Source organism: Protopterus annectens, chromosome 16.part0 (assembly GCF_019279795.1).
Source record: "Protopterus annectens isolate FY-2018-M chromosome 16.part0, PAN1.0, whole genome shotgun sequence".
NCBI classification, from domain to species: Eukaryota; Metazoa; Chordata; order Ceratodontiformes; family Protopteridae; genus Protopterus; species Protopterus annectens.
Window position 1 is genome coordinate 750059011 of NC_056750.1, and position 24616 is coordinate 750083626.

The window sequence follows — 24616 nt, forward strand, 5'->3', positions numbered from 1 at the left end:
AAAATAAACTAGCCCTCTAACTTAAAAGGGGCGTAGGACGGGAAGGGATGAGAATGGCCCTCTAAGCAAAACAGGCTGGTGGCCCTCTAACTTAAACGGACTCTAAGGGTAAAAGATATAGAACGGTAGGAGCGACTAAAATAAAATGCATGCTCAGTTACAAGTAATATCAAGGTGAGTGATCAGCGAAGGAAAATTCTTATTTTTAAAAGGTAAACAGATAAATTGACTTAGCCCAGAGCTGATCGATGTCCTCCACATAGCGAGGCAAACGAGATCTGGGGTATTATCAAACTGCATCATGGGAAGGGTAACAGACCACAAGCTTGGTTAAAGTCCTACAGCTAGCAAACAGGCTGGGATGGATTCAAGGGATCGGATCTGACCCCAACTGTGCAAATAAGGACAAGACTGACAACATCACGTTATCAATTCAGACAACCAATGGGAAAGAGTGACTTTGGATACCCAGTTTCATATCTTGACAGGGAGTAACAAACAAACAACCGATCAGCTTTTCATACAGCATTTGTCTGATGTAAACACGATCATAATTGACAGTGAACATCCAGCAAATGCAATGTATATTCATCTTTGTTTGGAAAATGTTGAAAAAACACAGGAAGACTTATGGATTGGTTGATAGATGATTCAGAAGCCACCTTTAGAAGAATAGAGGGGCTGGTTTTCAAGCACAGTCTGTCTTTGTAAAAGACCAAGTAGGAAGGTTTTGAAGACAAAGCATGGAGCTCAGGAATTGTCCTAGCAGATGTAATAGCACCAATAATAAAGTTTTCCATGACAAAAACTTTAAAGTAACTCTGTCACCCAGTTCAAAAGGCAGGATAATTAAGGCATGCAGTTAAATTGTAATATCCCAGAGAGAGGAACTGGTTCTCTAAGGGGGCGGGGGGGTGCATAATAGAAAATCCTTAGACAGTCTTAAGGATGCGATGAACATGTGATTCTCACCAATGTGAAAGTAAGCTATGTCTGCTAACTGTACCTTGACAGTGGAATAGCTAGCTTAACTGTGAAAAAGATAGGCAAGAAATTGCATGATTGCTGTAAGAGAAACTGAAAGGGGATCAAAAATGTGTTCAACCTTTGCCATTTGCTTTATTAAATCTTACATGGAGAAGTTTTCTGGAAGAAGTCAGAATATGAATAACCAAGGATGGAAATCTGGACTATCTAGCCATCACTGGAATTGGAGGGACCATGTGGTCAACTTGAGGGCTTGAATGTCCAGGTGAGATGACCCTGAATGGTGAGAGAGTAGATATGATGCCAAGGCCAGCAACCAGCAAGGATATACTAGATGAGGCCAGAGGAAAGGAAAGCATACTTCTCGAAGCCAGTAAGGGGTTATTAGGATGACTGATCTTTTTTTGTCAGTCCTTTCTGTAAAACTTTGGAATCAAAGGAGTGGGAAAGGCAAAAAGAGTCCTGGGGCTAACTGTTGGTCAGAGCATCCCTCGTTGACTCCCCCTCTAGGGGGATCAGAGCAAAAAATCTTGTCGCACTTGGTGTTGTGAGGAGATGCAAAAACATCTCAGCAAGGTCAGCCCCAACAGCTGAAAATCTGCTGTATGACAACTGAATTGAGAAGCCACTAGTGATGGAGAAGGATAGACCTGCTCAACTTGTCCACAAGCACACTGGAATCCCCCAGAATATACAATGCTGTTACAAAATGGTGAGAAGATATTGTCCTTTGCCACACTCTCTTGGCCTCTCAACATAATGAGTAAGATCTGATTCTTCCCACTTTGTTGATATAGCAGACAACTGCTATGTTGTCTGTCTGGACAGATAACACATCTAAGGAAGGAGAGTCCTGAATGGCCTGCAATGCTATTATAACCACTCTCATCTCAAAAACAATGATATGTAGACTGGTCTCTGATTAAGACTATGCACCTTGAACTGTCTTTCCCAAATAATTCCCCCACACCTCAAGTGGGATGCATCTGTGATCACCATGGCTTGGGGAGAGGGAAGATTGAAGGGACATCCTTGTGAAACATGTGGAGACTCAGACCACCACTGGATGTGTGTCTTGCAAATCTTTGTTAAAGATACTTCAAAAGACATGGGTTGTCATCTTATTGACCACTGGACCACAAGGGTCCACTGCAGAACTTGCCTGTAGTACCTAGCCAGGGAAGCCAAGGTAATCAAAGCTGCCATGAAGTCTAGAAGACTGAGAATTGTTTTTTGCTGGTGGCTTCAGATAGACCGAGGCAGCCAATGCTTGTTGAAGAATGGATGCAGTCATTGTTTGGTGAAGTTTTGCAATTTGTAGCTTTGTGTCCAACTGTGTTCCTACAAATTTTAAAGACTGAACTGGATGAAGTTTGGACTTTGCTAAATTCACCATAATTTCTAAGTCTGAACACAAATGGAGCATGTAGTCCCTGGCTTAAATGAGTAAATCCCTTGTAGGGGTGATGATGAGCCAGTCGTCCAAATAATGGAATACTTTGAAGCTCTGCAGTCGAAGATGAGCTGCTACTACTGCCATACAGTTGGTGAACACTGCGAGGGGGATATGTGTGTAAGGGAGTGAGATCGAAAGTCAGAGTTCTGAACTGAAAATGTCTGGCTTCCAGCCAGAATTGAAGATAATTCCTGGAGCATCTGTCCTTTAAATTGTAGTACGTATCCTGAAGATCTAACAAGAACATCCAATCATTCTCTGTCAGTAGAGGAAGAAAGGACTGTACCATGAGCATCCTGAATTTTGTTTTTTTTACAAATTTAATTAAAAAACTGAGGACCGGGTGAGTAGCTTTACACAGTTTATTAAACAAAAAAACTAAGTAGTTTTGTCCATATGTTTACAGACTTCTTCAGAAGACGTCTGTAAACATATGGATGAAAGCACTTAGTTTATTGTTTAATAAATGTGCAAAGCTGCACATTGGGTCCTCTGTTTTTTATTTAGTTTTGTACTGTGGTTCTCTTGTTTTCTTGTTTGTTACAACTTTGTTCAAATGACTTAGGTCCAGAATTGCCCTTATTTCCCCATTTTGCTTTGGCAATTAAAGAACTTTGAGTAAATTCCAGATCCCCTGTTGTCTGGAGGGACCTCTTGGATGACTTGAATGCTTAAGAAGCTTCTTTAGTACTGAAGCGGCCACCTCCCTTTGTCTTGAGTGATGGACATCAAGGATACTGGATGCAGGGATAAGTGCCCCCGACTGCCTCCAGATCGCAGCAGTCAGGCAACTGTCCATGATAGCTGAAAATGCTTCAGATTGAAAGGTCCACTGAAGCCTTGATTGTGCAGACCACTTCTGCCCCTAGGGTAATGTTTATTATAGAAGTTCCCCCACTGCCATGGGGAGCACTGTATCCTTGAGATTTGCAGAGCCAAATCCTCCTGACTTCTTTTCTGATTCCTCCAGTAGGTCATTTGAGGAGTACAGCACTTGGTCCTGATAGGAGAATGTGATTTACCATCTTTTTCACTTTTAGAAATGGTCTCTTTCACTTTGGGAACAAACAGTGCTGATCTGTCATAAGGGGGATTCACAGAAGCCATCTTAAAATGTTCCTTAAAAAACACAGCTACATCTAAGCATGTCTTCTGATGGATATGCCTGTGCCAGCCACTCTAGATGCACCCTCCATGGCACTGGAGATAAGGAGTATGGAGACATTAGACAAGGACTGCACACCAATAAACTTTCTTTAATCCACAGACAAGGTCCCTAGGAGAGATCTAGAGATCTCATTACTCAGATCCCCCTGAAAATATGTAACATGTGCCAAATAATTCAACACCCTCACTGAGAAAATACATGAGGCATAAACTCTCTTTCCAAATCTGTTCAGTGCATTGGACTCCCTGTTTGGTGGATGTACAGAGGAATTTTTTTCTGTTAGTTCCTTTTTGGTGGCTGCCATCACCACCATGGAATCCACAGCCAGGTCCTTCCTCCAATGGGATTGATCTTTAGAAGCGAACAGGAACATATCTGGGTTCTTAGGGATGGGTTCAGCTATGTCCATTTCCTTCCATGTCCTCTGATATAAGGTCTCCCCCATCTCATTAGTGGCCAGAACTATCCAAGACATAGACTGGTCAGAACCAAAAGCCTCAATAAAAACTGAATCTTCATAGAAGTCCTTTGGGAGGACCACCCCCCTTTCTGTTTAAGCAGTTCAAGGATTTCTCCAAACAAAATGTCTTCAATGTGGGATCTATAAAAAGACTCTCCTTCATCAAAGTCAGTATCAGTGGTGACAGACTCCTGAGGGGAATCATAGTGCCTCCTTTTGCATGCTTCATGTGGACCCCTCTTGATCTAGGGAGGACTCTGGAGCTGAGTTGGTCTCTTCTAGAGGAGCCACCTCAAGGTTTCTTTTTACTGACTGCCCTGATAGGACAAAAGGAGTACATTCTGGACACTGGGAAATTATTTGGGGGAGGGATGGTGCTGAGCTTCAGGTGATAGTCTTCTCTCTTGGTTGAGAGAGTACTCATTTATTTATTTTATTTATTTATTTATTTTTTTTTTTATTCCAATTTGGTGACCGGGAAAGTCCACTGGGCTCGAGAGCCCATTTTCAGTGGAGGCCCAGGGAGAAAAGCTCCACAATACAAAGCTACATTACATAGAGAATTACAAGAAAAATATTTGCATTGCAATCAACAGGTAGTATAACAATCAACAGGTAGTACAACAATCAACAGGTAGTATAACAATCAGCAGGTAGTACTACAGTCAAAACAGATATCATTCAGTAAAGACAGCAAAACTATTAAAAAGTTTTCAAGAGAAAGACAGGCATACAGCATGATAGCTGGATGTTACTGTTTAGTTACATTTATAATCTAAGTATATGAGAGAAATTAGGAAGGTATGAAGGTTAGCCAGGAGAGAAGGAGGAGCAGAGCTTGGGAGGTATGAGTTGAAGAGTGCAGTTACATTTCCTGTGAAGAAAGGTAAGAATGACGTTGTGTTTTGAAGGTGTGTGGATTGTCACAGGTCCTCAGAGTAGAGGGCAGGGCATTCCATTTTTTGGCTAGGGAAAAGGAGAGTAGAAGCTGACCAGCTGGGCGCTTGGGTTTTTGGACACTTAAAAGGTTTTGGTGAGTAGATCTAAGGGGTCTAAGGGGGGGGGGGTATATGGTTGTATGATATTAGATAATGCAGGGCAGCTAGCAGGTTGGAATAATCATTTGTGGGCTGTGACGATTTGGAGGAAGTCAAGTTGATTAGGAAGTTCAAGCCAATTTAAAGAGTGTAGGGAGGTGCAGTGATGGGAGGAGGATTTTGCCTTGCTAGCGAATCTGGAGATTTTGTTGTAGCACACTTCCAGTTTGAAGGTGAGTGTGGAAGATAGATTGGTAAGCAGAGGAACGCCATACAAAAGAGAGGGGAGGAGATAGGTAGTGGCCAAAGTTTGTCTGGTGGAGGGAGTGAGGAAGTGGTTGTTTCTGTAGAGCAGGCTGAGTTTTATGTGGGTTAAGTTGGATGTGAGTATTGAATTTTAAGTGTTCATCGATGGTGACCCCCAGGAGTTTGGCAGAGGGAACGACTTCGATAATGGAATTGTTAAGGCTGGTAATTTGAAGTGAGTTTTTATCAATGGGAGTGAATTTTGAGGGAGTGAACAGAAGAATCTTAGTTTTGTTAGCGTTTAGTGAGAGGTGGTTTTGGTGCATCCAGTTTTCAGTAGTTGAGAAGGCAGTTTGAGTTAGAGACTGAAGATCAGATAGGTTAGAGGTGCAGCAGATCAAAGTGGAATTGTCTGCGTATTGAACAATTTTGGTATTGGGTATGGCTTTGTAGAAATCGTTAATAAAGATGTTAAACAGCAAAGGGCCTAGTATGGAACCTTGAAGTACTCCTGTAGGGGTGGGGAGGAAAATGGAGGAGGCCTGGCCCCATTTGACAGCTTGGGACCAGTCAGAAAGATAGCTGGAGAACCAGGAAAGAGTTTTTTGGGAGATGTAGAGATTCAATAGATGATTTAATAGATGGGTGTGGGAGATGGTATCGAAAGCTTTAGATAATTTCACACGCCTCAAAACTGAGGCGGAATCCTTCAAAGCCCCCGGGCCTGTGGAAAATACGGCCCAGACCGCAGAATCCTTTATAAACGCATTCTATGAACACCTTCAGGAATGCATGGATCATGCAATCCCAAATAAAACCAAGACCCAATCCTCCAAAGGTAGACGTCCTGTCTGGTGGACCCCAGCCATAAACAAACTATACAATAGAAGGAGGAGGCTACTACATGATAGAGCAAAATCCCAAAAAGGGAAGGCATCTCTGATCAGTATTAGCAAAAAACTAGGGGCACTCATAAAATCGTCTAAGGCCAGCTTCGAGAGCACAGGACACTAAGGATAATCACAAGGCTTTCTTTAGTTATGTTAGGAACCTGGGTGGGAATTCCCAGATATGCTCAGAATTAGTCCAAAATGACAAAAAATACACCGAGCCCACAGACATTGCCAACATCCTAGCTGACAGGTTCAGTGCAAACTTCTCCCCCCCCTCCCCACCAAAAGGGCAAATATATATCCCAACAGAGTGCTGCCCCCCTGACATCTCAGATGCTCAGGTAAGAGCCACCCTCTACAAAGCAAAAAACACAGCATCAATGGGACCAGATGGTGTCCTGGGCTGTGTCCTACATGAACTCCAAGAAGAGCTAAACCCAAACATAAAACTACTGTTCAATCTTAGCCTTACTACAGGATATGTACCCAAAGAGTGGCGTACAGCAACAGTGGTCCCTCTCCACAAAGGTGGTGCCTCAACGGATCCTGGAAACTATCGCCCCATAAGCCTGACTAGCTTGGTCTGCAAAGCTATGGAAAGGATCATCATGGACTTCATAAATAAAGATATTGGGGACCTACAGACACTGGATTCTACCCAGTTTGGCTTTGTTAAGGGCAGATCCTGCCTCTTAAACCTGGTTGATTTCTTTGAAACAGTCAACAAGGCCATTGACGAGGGGAAGGTGGTCCACACAGCCTACCTGGACCTCGCAAAATCCTTCAATACAATACCCCACTCGGGCATTATAGATAAGCTCACCAGTTTAAATATAAACCCCTATGTCACTAGATGGGTTGCAAACTGTCTCAAGGACAGAACCCACATGGTTAGAATTGCTGGAGCCATGTCAGACTCCAAACCAGTTACAAGTGGCGTCCCACAAGGCTCAGTCCTGGGACCTCTCTTGTTCGGTATATATTTCTCGGTACAGGCCAACACGGAAGGACTGTGGCTGACCAAGTTCGCAGATGACTGCAAACTGGGTGCCATAATCAACTCTCCAGCCGACACAAACATCCTCCAAAAGGGCCTCATAGAAACAGACAACTGGTGCCAGAGCCATGGCCTCAAGCTAAACGCCAAAAAGTGTATAGTCACCCCTTTGGCAAAAACAAAGTGCCCACAAATTACCACATAGGTGGTAATCCATTAAGTACAGAAGAAATCATTAGGGACCTGGGGACCCAAGTTGATAGCAATCTCTCATTTGACAATCACATGGCCAAAGTGGTTAGAAAAACATTTTATATAGCCCACCTAATCATGAAGGGATTCACATCTAGATCAGGGGAGGTCATCGTGCCTCTTTACTCATCCCTCATTAGGCCCATAATTGAGTACAATGCCCCTTTTGGGATGTACCTTACCAGACACCTGCAGCAACTGGAAAGACCCCAAAAGTACCTCACCAAGAGGATCAAAGGGCTCAAACAGATGCCATATGCTGCCCGGTTAAAGAAACTCCAGCTCTACTCAGTGGCATACCGCCTGCTCAGAGGCGATCTGTGCCTGACATAAAGCCATGTCCAACCCGGAATTAATGGACATGCTGCACCTCAGAAAATCCAAATCCCATCGAGCTACGCGCTTGAGAGACTTGAACCTCAGCACTGAAATAAATAGGACATGCTGGAGGGACAGATTCATAACCCAGAGGCTCCCTTCACTCTGGAATAAAATCCCAGTCCAGGTTAGGCAGAGTCCCACATTGACTCTCTTCAAGAGGAATCTTGATGAGTGGATGGGAGATCGTAGGTTTACCCCGGCTATCACTTCTGTGTCACTGTTAGACAGAGGCACAGTATACTAACCTCAAAAAAAGGCATAGCAAAATTAATTTAAAATGGGTGGCGAATGCCAAACACACTCTGGCTAGGCTTATAAATGCCCTAGGGCAGATAGCCTAGTATGAACCTATGAACCTATAAGTCTAGTAGAACAGCTGAAACTATGTTACCAGAGTCTCGAGCTAGATTGTCAGAATGTAAGAAGGATAAGAAGGGCTGTGTTGGTACTGTGTCCAGGGCAGATTGGGTAGGAGAGAGTAGCTGGTGTTCAGTAAGGAATGGCATGAGCTGCAGGTGTATGCATTTTTCAAGAAGTTTAGAGATTGGTGAGAGGATGGCTATAGGGCGGAAATTGGAAACATTACAGTTTTACCACCCTTGTGAAGTGGTAGAATAAATGCAGAATGCCATAGTATGGGTACATAGGACTCAAGTAGTGATCTATTTATCAGGATGCTGATAGGGAGAGCAATACCGTCAGAGGCAATTTTAAAGAAGGAGGAAGAAATGTTGTCAGGGGCATTGGTGCAAGGTTTAAGTTTGGAGAGAAGCTTTTTTATAAGGTAGGTGGATACAGGTTTAAGTTCAAAAGTAGGGGGTGTAGGAGAAGAGGAGGAGGAAGCTTGAGCAGGGGGGGTGGAGGGTTACTGTTGGGGAAGGTCTTGATTAGATCAGCAATAGAAGAGGTGAAGAAGGTGTTGAATAGTTTGGTGATTTCTTGTTCAGATTTACTAGTATCAGGACATGGGTTGTTTTTTTGTACCAGGCTTGAGGAGAGAATTAATAGAGCTCCAGAATTGTTTGGGGTTTTTTTGCATGATTTATTTGGAGTTTGATGTAGTAGGATTTTTTATCTTTAATGACTTGCTTTTTAGCTTGGTTTCACAGCTGTTTGTATTTAAGTAACAATACAGGCTGTTTATGTTGGAGATAGCTTTTCCAGGTTTTGTCTCTTTGTAGCATAATTTTTTTGGTTTCTTTGGTAAGCCATTGGGCGGTTTTAGCTTTAACTCTTTTTGTTCTTATAGGAGCTAGGGAGTTTAGGACAGTTAAGAATGTAGAGTGGAAATAGTCAATGGCATCGTCTAAAGGTAGGGTTTTTAGTGGGTTCCAGTTAGTGAACTTAAGAGTGTCAGAAAAGGTAGAAGGGTTCAAGTTAGCGAGGTTGTGAGTATGTAAGAATTGGTGGGAATGTGAGAAAGAGGGTGTAGCGCTATGGGTGAAGGCAGGGAGGTGGTCTCCTAATGTGTCAGGAGTGACACCAGATTTTGTTATTTTGTTAGGGTGAGATACCAGGATCCAGTCTAGGATGGAGCCGGGGGGGGGGGGGGTGTTGGTTTTGTTGGGCCTAGTAATGGAGTTAGTGAGTTGAGTGAAACTGAAGAGATTGATTGAAATGGTAGGATTAGGGTCGATGATTTTTTGCCAGTCAATCTTTACATCATCCATAATATAGGTTTCAAGTTTAATATTAGAGGAGGTCCAGGACAGGATGTCTTCCAGGGTATTGGTATTGTTACCAGGAGGAATATAGAGGGAGATGATGCAGATATTTTTATGGTCGTTTAATTTTAGAAGGCCAGTTACAAGTTCAGCATTATTAAAGGAAGGGATTGGGTTAGGGTAGGGAGTGATGGACAAATGATTGGAGTAGATTATAGCTACACCACCACCTCTTTTACTTAGGCGGTCGGATCGGAGAGATTGATAGCCGGGGGGGAAGGAATTCGGAGTCGGTTATGTGTGGTTTTAGCCAGGTTTCAGAGATAGCTGCAACGTCAGGTATATTATGATTGAGCCAGAAATGAAAGAGGGTAAGCTTATTTGCTACGCTTTGGGCATTGATGGTGAGGAATTTAAGGTATTTACTGGTGGATTTGTTGTTGGAGCTAGGGTTGTTTGTTAGAGAAATGTTTGGTCCTGGGTTGGGATAAATGTCACCTGCTAAGCAGAGGTAAGAGAGAAGGGGAATAAGTTTGTGAGGATTGTGTTTGGTTAGGAATGGATGGTAGGGGGTGGGTTTGGATTTGTAGAATTTAGTAGGGATACGGAAGAGTTTTACTTTTAAGAGAAGGATGAGGTCAGAGGGAGATAAAGAGGCAGAGATATCGTGGAAGTGATTTGTGAGATGGGGGTGTGGAGGAGGAGGTATAGGGTGTAGGTGGAAGTTGGTATAAGAGGAGGTGTGGTACAAAGGAAGTAGAATGAGGATTAGGATAGATCCAGGGGGAAGGATTATAATAGGAAAAGTGAGCATGGTAGATGAAGTCAGATTAGAAATGAAAAGATAGTTAGGTCAGAGAGAGTTAGATAGGTCCCTTGTGTGTATGCAACTATCCAAGTAATATAACCCTCTGTCTATAGAAAAAGGGATGATGCAGAGAAGACCAAACCAATTAACACACAGTTCCCAAATAATTATTAAATGAGGGAAAAGCAACGTCCGAGGATTACTGATTTACCAAAGATGCATGCTCCCAACAACAACACTTATATCCTATCATATAAAAGCCAGGACACATACATATAGCTTTGATAAAAAGCAAAAACAGAGTTGCAAAGTCCTATATAGCAATTCAAAAAGCCATAGTTGCTACTGTAGGTTAAGTTGTAATTAGTATTGTATCATGCATCACAACTTGCATATATGAGGGAGTTCATCACATACCCTAGAAAGCCTGCCTGTAAACAATGTAGGGGATAGTGTTCTTAGTCCCATAAGTTGTAATGTGCACTGTCCATTCCCTGTTAAAAACTCAAAACAAAGCATTGGGTTAAAAAGTCTAATGTATGCCACATATATATCCCAACATAAATGGTATCTAGCTTAATCTAGTTTTTTTATACAATTTTCAAATATATACATTCAACTTAATCTGTGTAATAATGTAAGTCAGAATGTAACTGCAAGTTAGAACCACAAACAGTAGATGCGAGTCATATATATACACGGAACACAAAAACGGCACAGTTTTAAAACACGCTAAATGACAGAATACTGCTAGATATATGCAGAGGCCACTAGTCTTGAAAGCATCAAAAGCCAAGCACAATACGGACCCAGGGAACCTAGCCTTAGGAACTGAAACCCCCAAAGCAGGCTCAACCCTGGACACCATACTGCTCAGATCCAAGGCTGACGTTGGAGCCAAATTGTCTAGTGCCGAGGCTCCAACAGCGAGGAACAGTTATGAAGACCTCAGTTCCTAATCTACCCTGTTGGAGTTGGCATCGACTATTTAGCTCTGAGGTTCAGATGATTCAGAAACTATCAGACTTGACTAAATCAAAGGACTCATCAGTGTCAAGAAGGAACAAATCCTAGGCTCTGATACAGATCTGCCGCAGGTGGAAGTTGGATCTAAATGCTTTGGTCCAAAAGGGTAGATCAGAGAAAGATCAGCAACTGAATGAAAGATAGCAGCCATTCTCCCATATCTGGCAGTAGTGGGAGCTGGTAAGACCCACAGCTGGATGTGCATCTGAAAAAATCTCATCTTGTCCACATCTGCTTTGGTAAGGCTCCTGGTATATCTGGCTGAGAGAAGAGACGAGGTAGCAGAGGGGAGCCTAGAATAATGATGCAGTTTCTCTTGCAATACAGAGCCTAGGGGAAATTGGCTCTGGTGAGATTCTTGGTGATATGTTGGAACTGATCAGAAATGGATCCGAGAAAAACACTGGATCTGAAAGTTTTGCAATTTTGGAAACTGGAGCTAAAGAATAAGAAGTAGTAAGGTCAGCATACCTCTTTCTCTAGATCTTGGATTTTTCTTTTCCTCTTTCCTTAACATTTTCTTTTTCTTTAGATTTCTCCTTGGATTTTTCAGCTGGTTTCTTTGAGGAAGAAGAAGTAGGAGATTAATTTGCTGAAGGTGAAGGTTCACTTTCTCCCACAGGGGCTGTAAGAAGCCCTTTAAAAATAAGTTTATTTTGGTGTTCCACAATTGCCTCCTGGCCAAAGGTTTCACATATGGAACAAGAGGTATCTAAATGTGAGAAGCTCAGACAATAGATGCATTTATCATATGCATCAGAATTTGGAAATTTATGGGAGCAGACCATGCACTTCTTAAAACTTAACAGTTACTTTGACATCCTACAAGAGAATAACAGACAAAAGAGGTATAGGAACTCTACTTTTTTTTGTATAAGTATAAAAGGAAATTATAAAAAATTGGCAAAGAAACGTCAGATGCCTAAGGTGAAGGAAAAGGGAAAAGCTTAGTGAAGGATCAATCAATAAGAATAGTAATAATAATAAGAAGAAGAAGAAGAAAAAGAAGAAGAAGAAAACTATGAAGAACTATATCAAATAAGTTATTCAAAAAATGTTCACTTATCTAATATGGACCTGAGTATCAACAGATGTGTCCTACACTTGTGGCGGCAAACTCAATCTGAGGTAGCTGGGTCAATATGGAGGAATTATGGGTATGGGGAGGAGCCTGAGCACCTAATCCAAAGCTTGAAGGTGTCCAAAGTCAGATCCAGCACAAATCTGAAATCCTGTATGGTAAGGATCAGAACATCAGAGCAGCTTTTCCTTCACAAAAGGCAAGAGAGTAATTGGGATGGAAAGGGAACATTGCAGTGTTGTGCCTAAATTGATTTCCTGGTACTACTAAGTTTTCCTCATGTGGAGTGTGGTAAAAATGTATTATGGATGGGAATTAACATCAGGTCTCTCAGAATCTCACTTGCACAAGTCATGTATAGATTTATGAGAGCTAGAAAGTAATCTGTCAAGAATTTTTTTTTTCCAGCGGACAAAAGGGAACATGCTGGATGAATTCATATAAAACATCAGAGACATACTGGGGTGAAATTAGATTTGTTGAAGTTTAGAATAAAACCCAGGTTGGGAAAGATGTTGATAGTGAACCTTAAATATTGAAGAATCCTTTGAACTAAACTGGCCTGAATGAGGAAGTTGGTCAATGAGGAAGTTGGCCAAACAGAGACAGATGAAGATACCTGTGGAGCCTCCAGAATGCTATGACAGGGGTTAGACACTTTATGAAAACTCATAGTGCAGAGGAAACCCCAAAAGGCAAGGCGGTAAATTGAAAGTAATACTCCAAAACACAGAATCTCAAAGAACTTTCCACAGTCTGGATGAATATGCAGGTACGCCTCCTTCAAGTCCAGGATACCCATCAGAGCTTGGGAAATGAACAGAGGGAAAAGAGTTTGGAGCATTAGTATCTTGAATTCTGAAGCTTTTAAATTATGTGTTCAAACTGGATAAATCCAGAACTGGTCTCTAAATTAAAAAGTTATATATTTACCATAACGTTCCATCTGTGTTGTCCATTTTCATTCTTCCTCAACAGATGGGTTCAGATCTGAGACTCAGATCTGACTCAGCCACTGCTTCCAGATCATCAGATCCTAGAACTCTCAAGCTCCTCCTTCTACCCATAATGCCCCACCAACCTAACGTACCTCAGACTGAGTTTGCTGCAACTAGATGTAAAAGGACAACCAATAACAGAGAAAAGTAGTGGCAGAACAGAAAAAAGGGGAGCTGGAGCTCAAACCATGAATAGAGGTTCCTACACAACACTTAGATCTCTCCAGAAGCACAAAAGGAGGGAGCAGGTGGGCATGGAGTTGAGAAAGAATGAAAATGAACACAGATGGAATGTTAAGGCATAAAAAAGGATTTCTTCTTAAAGAAATCCTATCCTTGTGAAAAAAAACGAGGCAGGTGGACTCATCACAAAAGCTTGTAATTCAGAAACCCTCCTTGGAGAAGTCAGAGAAATGAGTAATACAGCTTTCAATCTTAAGAACCTCAAGTCAGCCTGATGAACTGGTTCAAAAGGAAAACAGTTAGCTTTTGAAGCACAAAGCTAACATCCCATGAAAACATCACCTGTGTTCTAAGTGAGTGAATATACAACAACCATGCTTAATTTGAAAGGAAGAAGGAGGGGATCTAAGAGCAGGCAAGCAGAAATGGTTGACCGACGGATCTTTATTCATATTAGAATAAGAAAGTTCAGTGGACAATAACTCATATAAATAACCACCAACTAAAGGCAACCAGGTCCGTATAGAGTCCTGGTTCTTGCAATGGCACCAACTAGATTTTTTTCCACTTATACATAAATGATTTCCTAGCTGCAGATTTTTTAGCATCTTTCAGTAACTGCTGCAAATCCTCAGACAAAAATATGCCTGAAAGGTGCAAAAATTCTACTGTCTAAGCAGTCATTTGAAGTGTTTTCGAGCTGAGATGTATCAAGCATCCACTGTCTTGTGTTTGTAAATGCAATGTATCCTTCAGCTTCTGATAACTGTCCTTGGCCATTTTCAAATTGCCTGCATCAAAAGGAAGTCACTACCACAATTTATGGAGCATTAAATATGGTTTGATAAATGCTTGCATTCAACTAAAACAAATGAAAAGTCATTATGTCACAGGACCATGCAAAAACAACATATAACCAACAAAAAACATTATGTATAAGTTCTGCAGTTAAGTCCACTGCTGTATACTTTGAACAAGACACTGAACACTACTGACAGGCTTTTAGTTATGTCCTAAAATAATAATAATAATAATAATAATAATAATAATAATAATAAACTTAGTCCTATTATTCCTTTGGAGAAATCAATATTCCATTTCAAAGCTTTCAAAGAATTTGAAAATTTCACTCAAGATAACCTTCCCACACTTATGGGAAAAGTCATACCGTGGATTCAAAGTATTCCAGAATAGTTTTTGTTCATTGTTACAGAGTTCTACAACAATAATGCATAACTATTTTGGGTCTACTTCAAGTGGTGAGAACTTGCTCACTGCCTCTTGCCCTAAATGGCAGATGCTATAACTCCCACTAGCCTGCTCTTACCTATTTACCTAACCCTCTTACCACCCCCCCTGTCTGAACTGCATAGCCCTACCAGAGCCCTAACTCAAAACCTTAAACAACCACCTGATTCCTAAACCTAACTGTAACCCCCCCCTTCCTAACCCTAAAGTTGTTGAACACTCCATTAAATCTGAAACTCCACTCCTCCCTCCCTAAGTCTAATGTACCTGATCAGTCCCTAAATCTAAATCTTAACCTCCACTACCTAAGGCTAAAACTCCACTCCTACTCCCTCCCTAAGTCTCATGTCCCTGCTTAGTCCCTAAACCTAAATCTCTACCTTCATTCCCTAAAGCTAAAACTCCACTCACAATCCCTAACCCTAAAATTCCCCTCCCACCTCCTTAAACCAAACCCCCCCTTAGTGCTCCCTAAACCTAAAGTCCCCAAAAAGTCCCTGACCTTAAACTTCCCTCCTGCTTCCTAACCTGAAAACTGCCCTGCCACCAAAACCTAAATCCCAGCCTTGTTCTTATTCTGAAGCTCTAAACTACACTCCCAACTCCTCCTTCTTCCTCTCTGTGGCTTATACACGTAATTTGCTCAAACTGGGCTACTGTGCTTTGGTGAGATGCGGAAGCTCCACTCTCTCTGTACAGCTACCCAACCTGATCAAAACGTATTCAGGATCAAGTGCAAGCAGCAGGCCATGTTAGCTACAAGATGCCAGAGACCTTGGCCACCATACAGTGGTCTTTGGTGCCTGGGACTCAGGCACTTGTAGTAGACCCATCAGTCAAATGATTATCTGGTGACATTTATGGGTAAGATATTCCATTTACAAGAAAGTTTCAAATTTGTGTTCTGGGTAATGAAACAATGTGCAGCTACTACTGGGAGGGTTGATGCATTTCTTTTAAAGTTTACATAAAAGATACTACAAGGAAGACATGCTACAGATGTCAAAAGTCTGAAAATCTTTTACACACTCAGTTTTCATTTTGAATCTTCGATGCCCTGCTGCATATCCCTGTCTTTCAAGGAGGAAACACCATAGATAATGTAACCAAATACCATCTCTATCATTTTTTATTTTTTATTTATTTTTATTTTACATTTGCTGACTGGGCTAGTCTAACTGGATATATGTCCATTTTCAGTAGAGGCCCGGGGAGAAAAGCTCCACATAAAAAAAAAAGCAGATAGTTGCAACTACAGATACAGTTCACTTATCAGACAAAACAGCTGTTTACATGGTAACATAGTAATCATGAGAGATAACATTTTTTTTTAGACCAAACAATAATAGAAGAAAAAAAATTATTTAGATGGGTGCGAGACATTCCAAAATCAAATTTGGATATACATCACAGAAGAACAGATAATTATTTACAAGGCAGGGACACATTATTTAAAAGGCAGTGACTCATTTATAAGGCAGTGACACATTCATAAAGTCCTTGCTGGGTACGATCATCCTAAACTATAATAGCATCTGAGAAAAATGGATTTTATACGGTCTCAAGTTAGCTAACTGATCAGATTAACAGAGGGGCAGGAAGGTGATGGTCTTAAAAGAAGCAATGAAGTGAGCAGTATTTAGTGCGAGAACCTAGGATAACAGGAAGAGGATTCTTAGTCTGGGTTGGTACAAGGACATAGCCAGTGGGTTGTAAGGTATATTTTGAGTTTCTTTTTGAATAGTGGAGTTGAAGAAAGAGATGCGAGTTCACCAGGAAGTAGGTTCCAGATTTTTCCCACAGTCTTAGAGAAAAGTGAATCCCATGCTTTATTGTTGGGTTTTTGTCTAGATACCATAATATTTTCTGAGGGAGACTGTTTTTTCTTATTTACTCATTTGCACATTAACATTTTATTTGATGCAGAGTATATATGTCTCTATATATATATCGACAGATATATGTGCAAAAGCAACCTTTAAAAAAGGAAAATTGCAGCACCAGGAAAACATCAGTGTGGGACAAGAATGTGATATAAAAGAACTTGAGCAAGACGGGATGAAGGATCAGCAATAAAACATGAACAAATGTGAATAAAGCTTAATAAGGAGTACTTTAGAAGACTAAAATTAATCCAGAAAACATCATTAACACCTTGGAATAAGATCCAAGCTATACATCAGTTTGCTCTTCCTGTCCTAACTTACAGTTTTGGAGTGATTGACTGGCCCCAAAAAGTGTTGGATAGACTGGATATTAAAACAAGAAGGATGCTTCATGCTCACCAAATGATTTATAAAAATTAGTGTATACCAAGATTATATATTCCCCGTTCTGAAGGAGGGATGGGCCTCCTTGAAATTGATTACATGTATAGATCTGCAATTGTGGGACTCCACACATATCTACTGACCTCACAAGATCCAAATGTGGTGAAAGCCCTGAAACATGACGAGAATAAATCTAAGATGATATCTCTGCTTAATTTAGCAGAGGCATACCGACGTCAAGCAGGAATGGAAATCAAACCAGAAGTGGTCAAAAAACAGGCAGCAGCTGAATGTGCTAAAAAAAAAAAAAAGAAAAAATATAAGGTGAAGGACCAGGAGATAAGGCAAGAAATGTGGGAAAAATATAAATATAATTGCAAGTATAGAAAACTTCTGGAAGAGCCTCATGTTGATCAAGAACGAACACAGGAATGGTTAAGGAGAGGTGAATTTACATCAAGAAATTAAAGGTTAATATTGGCAGCCCAAGATAGTGGGCTGCGTACACGGTGGTTTACTAAGTCCATTGAACATATGGGAGAAACAGACAAATGTAGGTTTTGTGGAACCGAAATGGAAACAGTCATACACCTTATTGCTGGTTGTGACTCTCTAATGGCAGAGGGACTGTATACTGAAAGACATAATAATGTGGCGAGATTGTTACACTGGAGATTGTGCAAACATTATGGTATCGAAGTGGCTGAAACACACTGGAAACATGAGCCAAAGAGAATCATAGAAAATGATGAAGTCTATATCACATGGGATCACCCAATACCAACAGTCCAAAAGATAGATGCTAGAAAACCAGATATAGTGGTCCAAGAAAAGAAGACAAAAGTAGCATTGATAATTGAAATCGCCACACCTAGTGACTACAGTGTCTTGCGTACAGAGAGACAGAAAGTCATAAAATACCTCAATCTGCAGGCAGAAACGAGAGCCATGTGGAAGAAAGATACCCAGACAGTTCCAATAGTAGTAGGAGCAACTGGTCTTATAAAAAATAATTTACAATCGTATTTAGATATGTTACCAATTCATGCAACACCGTACGAATTACAGAAGGAGTCATTACTGGGCACATTGCGGGTGCTGCGAAGAGCACTTTTGGTTAACATCAAAGTGAGACAATACTAATTTCATGAACTTTAATCGTACTTTGACTTAGGAATGGGGTCCATTCCCATCATGGTATTAGAAACACAAAAGACTTGGAGAAATGAAAAAAGAGCAAAAGCATATATACACATAGACAGACAGACAGACACACACACACACACACACACACACACACACACACACACAAACTACTAACTACCAATTGTTGTAGAATTGACAATAGTTATGTGACACATTTGAACACTCTGATTACACAATACTGCTCCTGTAGTGAATTACAGAAAGATAAAAGTGGTAAGAAGTATGGATCTATGCAGTCCATTTACTAGTATATACAGATAAATCATTGCTGCTTAATTCAGATTTTGCCCTTAGCACATTTTATACAGTTTCCTTACTGAGAGTTTTAAACTCACCAACACAATGAAAGGAAAGCTCCAGCTTACAAAGGAAAGTGCAGCCATCTCCATTCATCTTGTTCTGGTCATCACATTCTTCTCCAAGTTCTCTGTCAAACCAACACATATGAATTTTAATATCACAGTTATAAATACTATATGATAGGTTATAGCTCTTTGTTTGTAATATTAAATTGCATAGTGCTCAGTAATTAGGAACCCTACTAAATTAAAGATTTAAGATCTACATTTTTCCTCCAAGACAAGAAATCTTTTAGTTATGTACTTACCATAACTTCGGATGTATGGGATCCATCTCGCCTACATTCATAACTGATGGGCTCGGAGCCGATCCATCTGCTCCGACTCGGCCAACTAGTTCACTAGAACAAAGTCTCTTATTGGCTGGGCTACTTCCTATCCCAGGATGCACTACACCTGCTTCCCCAGATCTTGTTTGTTCGCTTTCATACATACATGCAAACACAGAAAAAATAGTAGTCACTACAACCAACTAAAGTTCTTCAAGAGAAGATCTCCAAATGGAACTACATCTCCTCTAAATCCCAATGGAAGGGGGAAGGAGGGTGGGTACGTATGAATGTAGGCGAGATGGATCCCATACATCCGAAGTTATGGTAAGTACATAACTAAAAGATGTAATGGGATCCTATCTCGCCTACATTCATAACTGATGGGACAGCGTCCCTAGCACATAAACCCCGGGTGGCTCATTGGAAAACACTCCTGAGAACTGTGGAACCAAAGGAAGCCCTGCCTCGAGACACCACATCCAATTTGTAATGAGAAATGAAAGTGTGCGGAGAAGTCCAGATAGCCGCAGCACAAATATCATCTATTGATAATTTGGAGTGAAAAGCTACAGAAGTAGCTATTGCCCTGGTAGAATGAGCCTTGACTGGAAAGGGAAGCTCTTTGTTAGCCTGTGAATAAATGAAAGAGATACAATCTTTAATCCATTTAGCTATGGAAGTTTTAGCTACTGGTTGACCCAATTTGTTTATTGCAAAGGAAACAAACAGTTGATTTGATTTCCGCGTCTGAGCGGTTCTATTCAAATAAAAGCAGTTGTCTATGGACGTCAATTGATGAAAGATATATTCTGCGTTATTAGAGAACTCTGGAAAAATACAGGGAGCTCTATAGTTTGTTGAATACAGAAAGAAGAAGCTACCTTTGGTAAAAAGGAGGGATTTAATTTCAAGGACACTCTATGTTTGTGAAAAATCAAATAGGGAGGATCAGAACAAAGAGCTTGAAGTTCTGAAACCCGCCTGGCCGAAGTTATGGCCACTAAAAAGGCCGTTTTCCAGGACAGAAATTTCAAATCGCAGGTAGCAGCTGGTTCGAAAGGGCGGGCAGTTAAGGCAGCAAGAACCATATTTAGGTCCCAAGGGGGGACAGGGTGAGATATTGGAGGCCTAAGGAGCCATGCTCCTTTAAGGAAAGCCTTACAAAGTTTGTGAGACATCAATGAAGGTTCAAAAGAAGCATGCAAATTAGAGATAGCCGCTAGCTGAACCTTAATCGTGGAAACTGAAGAGCCCAACTGAAAAAGAGAGGCCAAGAAATTCAGAACCTCCGATACTGGGGCAGTAAGGGGGTCTATACCTCGTTGCTGAGCCCAGAAGGTGAACCTTTTCCACTTGCTGGAATAAAGTTTGACAGTGGAAGGTTTATGAGAAGAAGACAATATGTGGATCACCTCCGGAGAAAGGGAATTGTCTCGGACTAAGGATGGAAGTGGAGTAACCATGCCGCCAACTTCAATGACCTGAGAGACGGGTGAGGTCGTCCTGACTGATGAGTCAACAGGTCCGGCACTGGGTCCAAAAACCATGGACCTTCTATCGCATGCCTCTGTAGGAAAGGAAACCAAACTTGACGAGGCCAGTGCGGGGCAATCAAAATCATCTCGCTCTCCAGGTAAATGGCCTTCTGTATCACCCTCGGTAGGAGGGGAACCGGAGGAAGGCATAAAGAAGACCGGGGGGCCAAATGTGGGTCAGAGCGTCCTGGGAATCTGTCCCTGGGAGGATCAGCGTGAAGAACTCTCTGCACTTCGCATTGTGGGGGCTGGCAAACAGGTCGCAGCAAGGGAGGCCCCATTTGGCGAAGATTTTCGCAGCCACTGTCTGGTTGAGGGACCACTCGTGGGGTAACAGAATGGTCCTGCTTAATCTGTCCGCAATCACATTGGATTTCCCCGGTATGTGCGTTGCCATTAGAAAGCGGTTGGTAGCTACCGCCCAGTGCCAAAGTCTCATGGCTTCTCTGCACAGTGGGTAAGACCTGGTTCCAGCTTGCTTGTTTATATACCAAACCACCGACATGTTGTCGGATAGGATAGCAATCGGACCTTGTGGGAGAGCGTGATGGAGAGCTTGAAGTACCAAAAAAAACGCTCTCATCTCCAGGATATTGATATGCAAATGCGTTTCCTGGATTTGCCATGTGCCTTGGACCGACCTGTCCAGGTAATGACCCCCCCACCCTACCTGGGAGGCGTCCGTGGTCACAGTGGCAACAGGGGGTTGAGGAATAAAGGGTCGCCCCCGGTCGAGATTGGATTGGAGGAGCCAACGCAGATCCCGACGGCAACTCTCTGTGATCATGACTAAATGGTTCAAGGGGAGTTCCTGATAGGACCATTGAACCGATAGGAGCCATTGCAAAATTCGCATGTGAAGTCTGGCTAAGGGGACTAAGAGTATAGTTGACGCCATCGAGCCCAACAGTTGTAGAATCAGATGGGCCGGAGCTCTTGATAGGGGGAGACAGGATTTGACTTGGTTTTGCAGAACCTGAATTCTTGCTGCCGGTAAGAAGGCGCGCATCCTTTTTGTATCTAAGTTTGCGCCTATAAAAGTAATACGCTGAGATGGCTGTAGTACAGATTTTTGCCAATTGAACGTAATCCCCAAGAAACGGCCCAAGGTGAACGTGGCGTTGAGCGCCTGAAATAGTAGATGCTCGGAGGTGGCAGTAAGGAGCCAGTCGTCCAGATATGGAAACACTTGGAATCCTAGACTCCTCAGGTGAGCAGTCACCACTGCCAGACACTTGGTGAACACCCTGGGGGCTGTGGTGAGACCAAAGGGCAGTGCTCGGAATTGGAAATGACTGACTCCGAGGCAGAAGCGTAAGTGTCTCCTGGACTCTTGAGCTATCAGAATGTGATAGTAAGCGTCCTGGAGATCTATGGAGCACATCCATGCATCCTTCTCCAGCAATGGAAGAATGGATTGAAGGGTGACCATTCGGAATTTGGACTTTTCCACAAAACGATTCAATGAACTGAGGTCCAAAATGGGCCTGAAGTCCCCTGTCTTTTTGGCACCAAAATAATCTTGAGTAAGTTCCTGATCCGATCTGGTCGGTGGGGACAGGCTGGATGGCTCCTTTTTCTAGCAGCTTTGAAACCTCTATTGCTGCCCGATCCCGCTGACTGGGTGGCACGTCCGGGATTTCCCTTAAGGAAAGGGGGGGCTTGTTGAAGGGAATGAGATAGCCTCAGGTAATAATCCGAAGCACCCACTGATCGCTTGTTATAGATTCCCAAGCTTGTGGGTGCTCCGCAAACCGACCCCCGACTGGCTCCGGAGCTGCACAGTCGGGCAACAACTCAGGGACGCTGGTAGTAGGAAGAACCACGAAAAGAATCGCGGTCTCCAGAATTACGGGGGCCTCTGCCGCCTCTGGGGCGGCGTCTTCCTGAATTCCCCCCCCTGCCTCTGGAGGGGGAATCACTGGGTGGAGTAGGGAAAGACCTCTGAGATTTTCTGAACCACATTTTCCCTCCTCTCTGGACCTTGGGGTAAGGCCTAGAAGGAGCGGAAAAGCGGGCCCCAACGGCAGTCAAGGTCTTGCCCTCCTGCTCGCACCGAGTTAGTGTGTCCTTCACCTTGGGTCCAAACAAAGATGACCCATCAAAGGGGCGTGAAGGAAGACTTGAAGGCCTCCATAAATGAACACAAGCGTAACCAGGCGTGTCTCCTGAGGGCAACGCCTGTTCGCGCTCTACTCGCCCCTTCGGCCGCATACGAAATGAGCCTCATGGACGAGTTTACGATGGAGAACAAGGTAGTCATCTGGGCGCCAACAGTAGGGGCTAGCGCCTCAGGTAGAATAGCAGTGAGGGAGTCACTTAGCTCTTTAAGGAGGTCCCTTTGGAGCCTGGTAAAATAACATAAATAGTTCAGCGACCGTAAGGTAAAGGCCGCTGAAGACAGGGTACGCTTCCCGTACCTATCCATGCTCCTGGAATCCTTATTAGGAGGGTGGATGGACGTTGAAGCCTCTGCCATGTCCTGCTGGCCTGCTGTGTGGCAGAAGCCACCACCATAGCATCTACGGGAACACCCTTCGTCAGAAATTCCTTCGGGGGGGGGGGGGGCTGAAAGAAACTTATTAGGTCTCGCAGGCACCGGTTCCACAGAATCAGGATGTTCCCACGCCCTTTGAGAAACCAAATCAAGGAGTTCATCGAAGGGCGGAGACACCCAGGAGGCGGAGAGCTGGGCCCCGAAGGCCTTGAGGAAGACTGACTCCTCAGCTGAAGGGGTTTTGGCCTGCCAATCTCCTCTCTGTCTCAGAATCTCCAGGATATCTGAGAAAGAGATATCATCCGAAGATGATTTGGGGGACCCTTCCGCGTCATCGAGGTCAGTATCCGATGTAACAGACTCATCTTGGGAGTCCACGTGCTTCCTCTTGCACAATTTCTTCCGTGTAGAGTGCGAGAAACAAGGCACGAGCTCTTGAGAAGGAGATTTACCTCACAAGAGAACACAGTAAACACACACAACACCACAAAAACAACGGGCAAAAGCCCTCTAATTTAAACAGGCTTTGCCCGAAGAAAAAATAATAACACAAACTCTCAAAAGTAGGGCAAAGGCCCTCTAACTTAAACGGGCCTTGCCCGACAGCGAAATAAAGTACCAGTAAATCACTTCACACACAAGAAAGTTATCAAACACACAATTGACAGAGAGTAGCTGTTAAAACAGCTGTTTTTATCAATATTCAGAGGAAAAACCCCAAGGTCAAAGACCAGTAAAAGGTAAAAGAAACCACTTAGCTCCAGCCAAGTTGAGACCACGTCCAGCTTGTAAAGCAGCAAACGAGATCTGGGGAAGCAGGTGTAGTGCATCCTGGGATAGGGAGTAGCCCAGCCAATAAGAGACTTCGTTCTAGTGAACTAGTTGGCCAAGTCGGAGCCGATGGATCGGCTCCGAGCCCATCAGTTATGAATGTAGGCGAGATAGGATCCCATTACATCCAGCATTAATGTCACCCTTATAACAGAAAGCACAGTAGTGTATACTTACCATAACTGCAGAGGTTTGAATAACTCATTGTTGCAGTATTCATTATTGATGGGGAGCAAATCCACCTGGATATCCATATATCCTTCCAGATTACAAATCTCAGGCTCACCTCTTACATTCTGAAAGTCCGTCCTTGGCATGAGCAGACGTGCCACTATAACAGCGACATACAAATACATGAAAACCTAGACCATTTTTGCCCTTGAAATGGAAAGCTGAAGCCTACAGCTCTCAGTCAAGTCCTTCGTAGAAGAAAAAAAGGAGGCAATGGAGTAAATGGATAACATAGAGGGCAGGATGGCCTACCCCAGTCAAAGGAGAGACCTTTTAGAAGGATGGAGAGAGGGTACTTGTGCTGTAACAGCGATCTATTCCAACATCTACAGTTATGGTAGATCATATACACAACAGTACTATATTCTTGAAGGGATCACTCAGTATTCATTACACTTGGGGATGGTTGCCAAACCTCATAAAGGGCGAATGGAGCTGAACCAGAGTCCAGAATGCTCTGTGGAACAATCCTAGTGAAATGACTCATGGCTCAAGAAAAAACATCTAGTTTGCATTTATTTATTTATTTA

At 42.6% G+C, this 24616-nt stretch overlaps 1 protein-coding gene across 1 annotated transcript in view; it reads right to left on the reverse strand.

Moving 5' to 3' along the window:
- The window catches only part of PAPPA (pappalysin 1), a 3990201-nt gene that overhangs the window by 1594932 nt on the left and 2370653 nt on the right, over positions 1-24616 (reverse strand). Inside the window, exon 9 of the mRNA XM_044058178.1 lies at positions 18697-18788. Coding sequence (XP_043914113.1) covers positions 18697-18788 — 92 coding nt within the window. The remainder of the gene's footprint in view (positions 1-18696; positions 18789-24616) is intronic.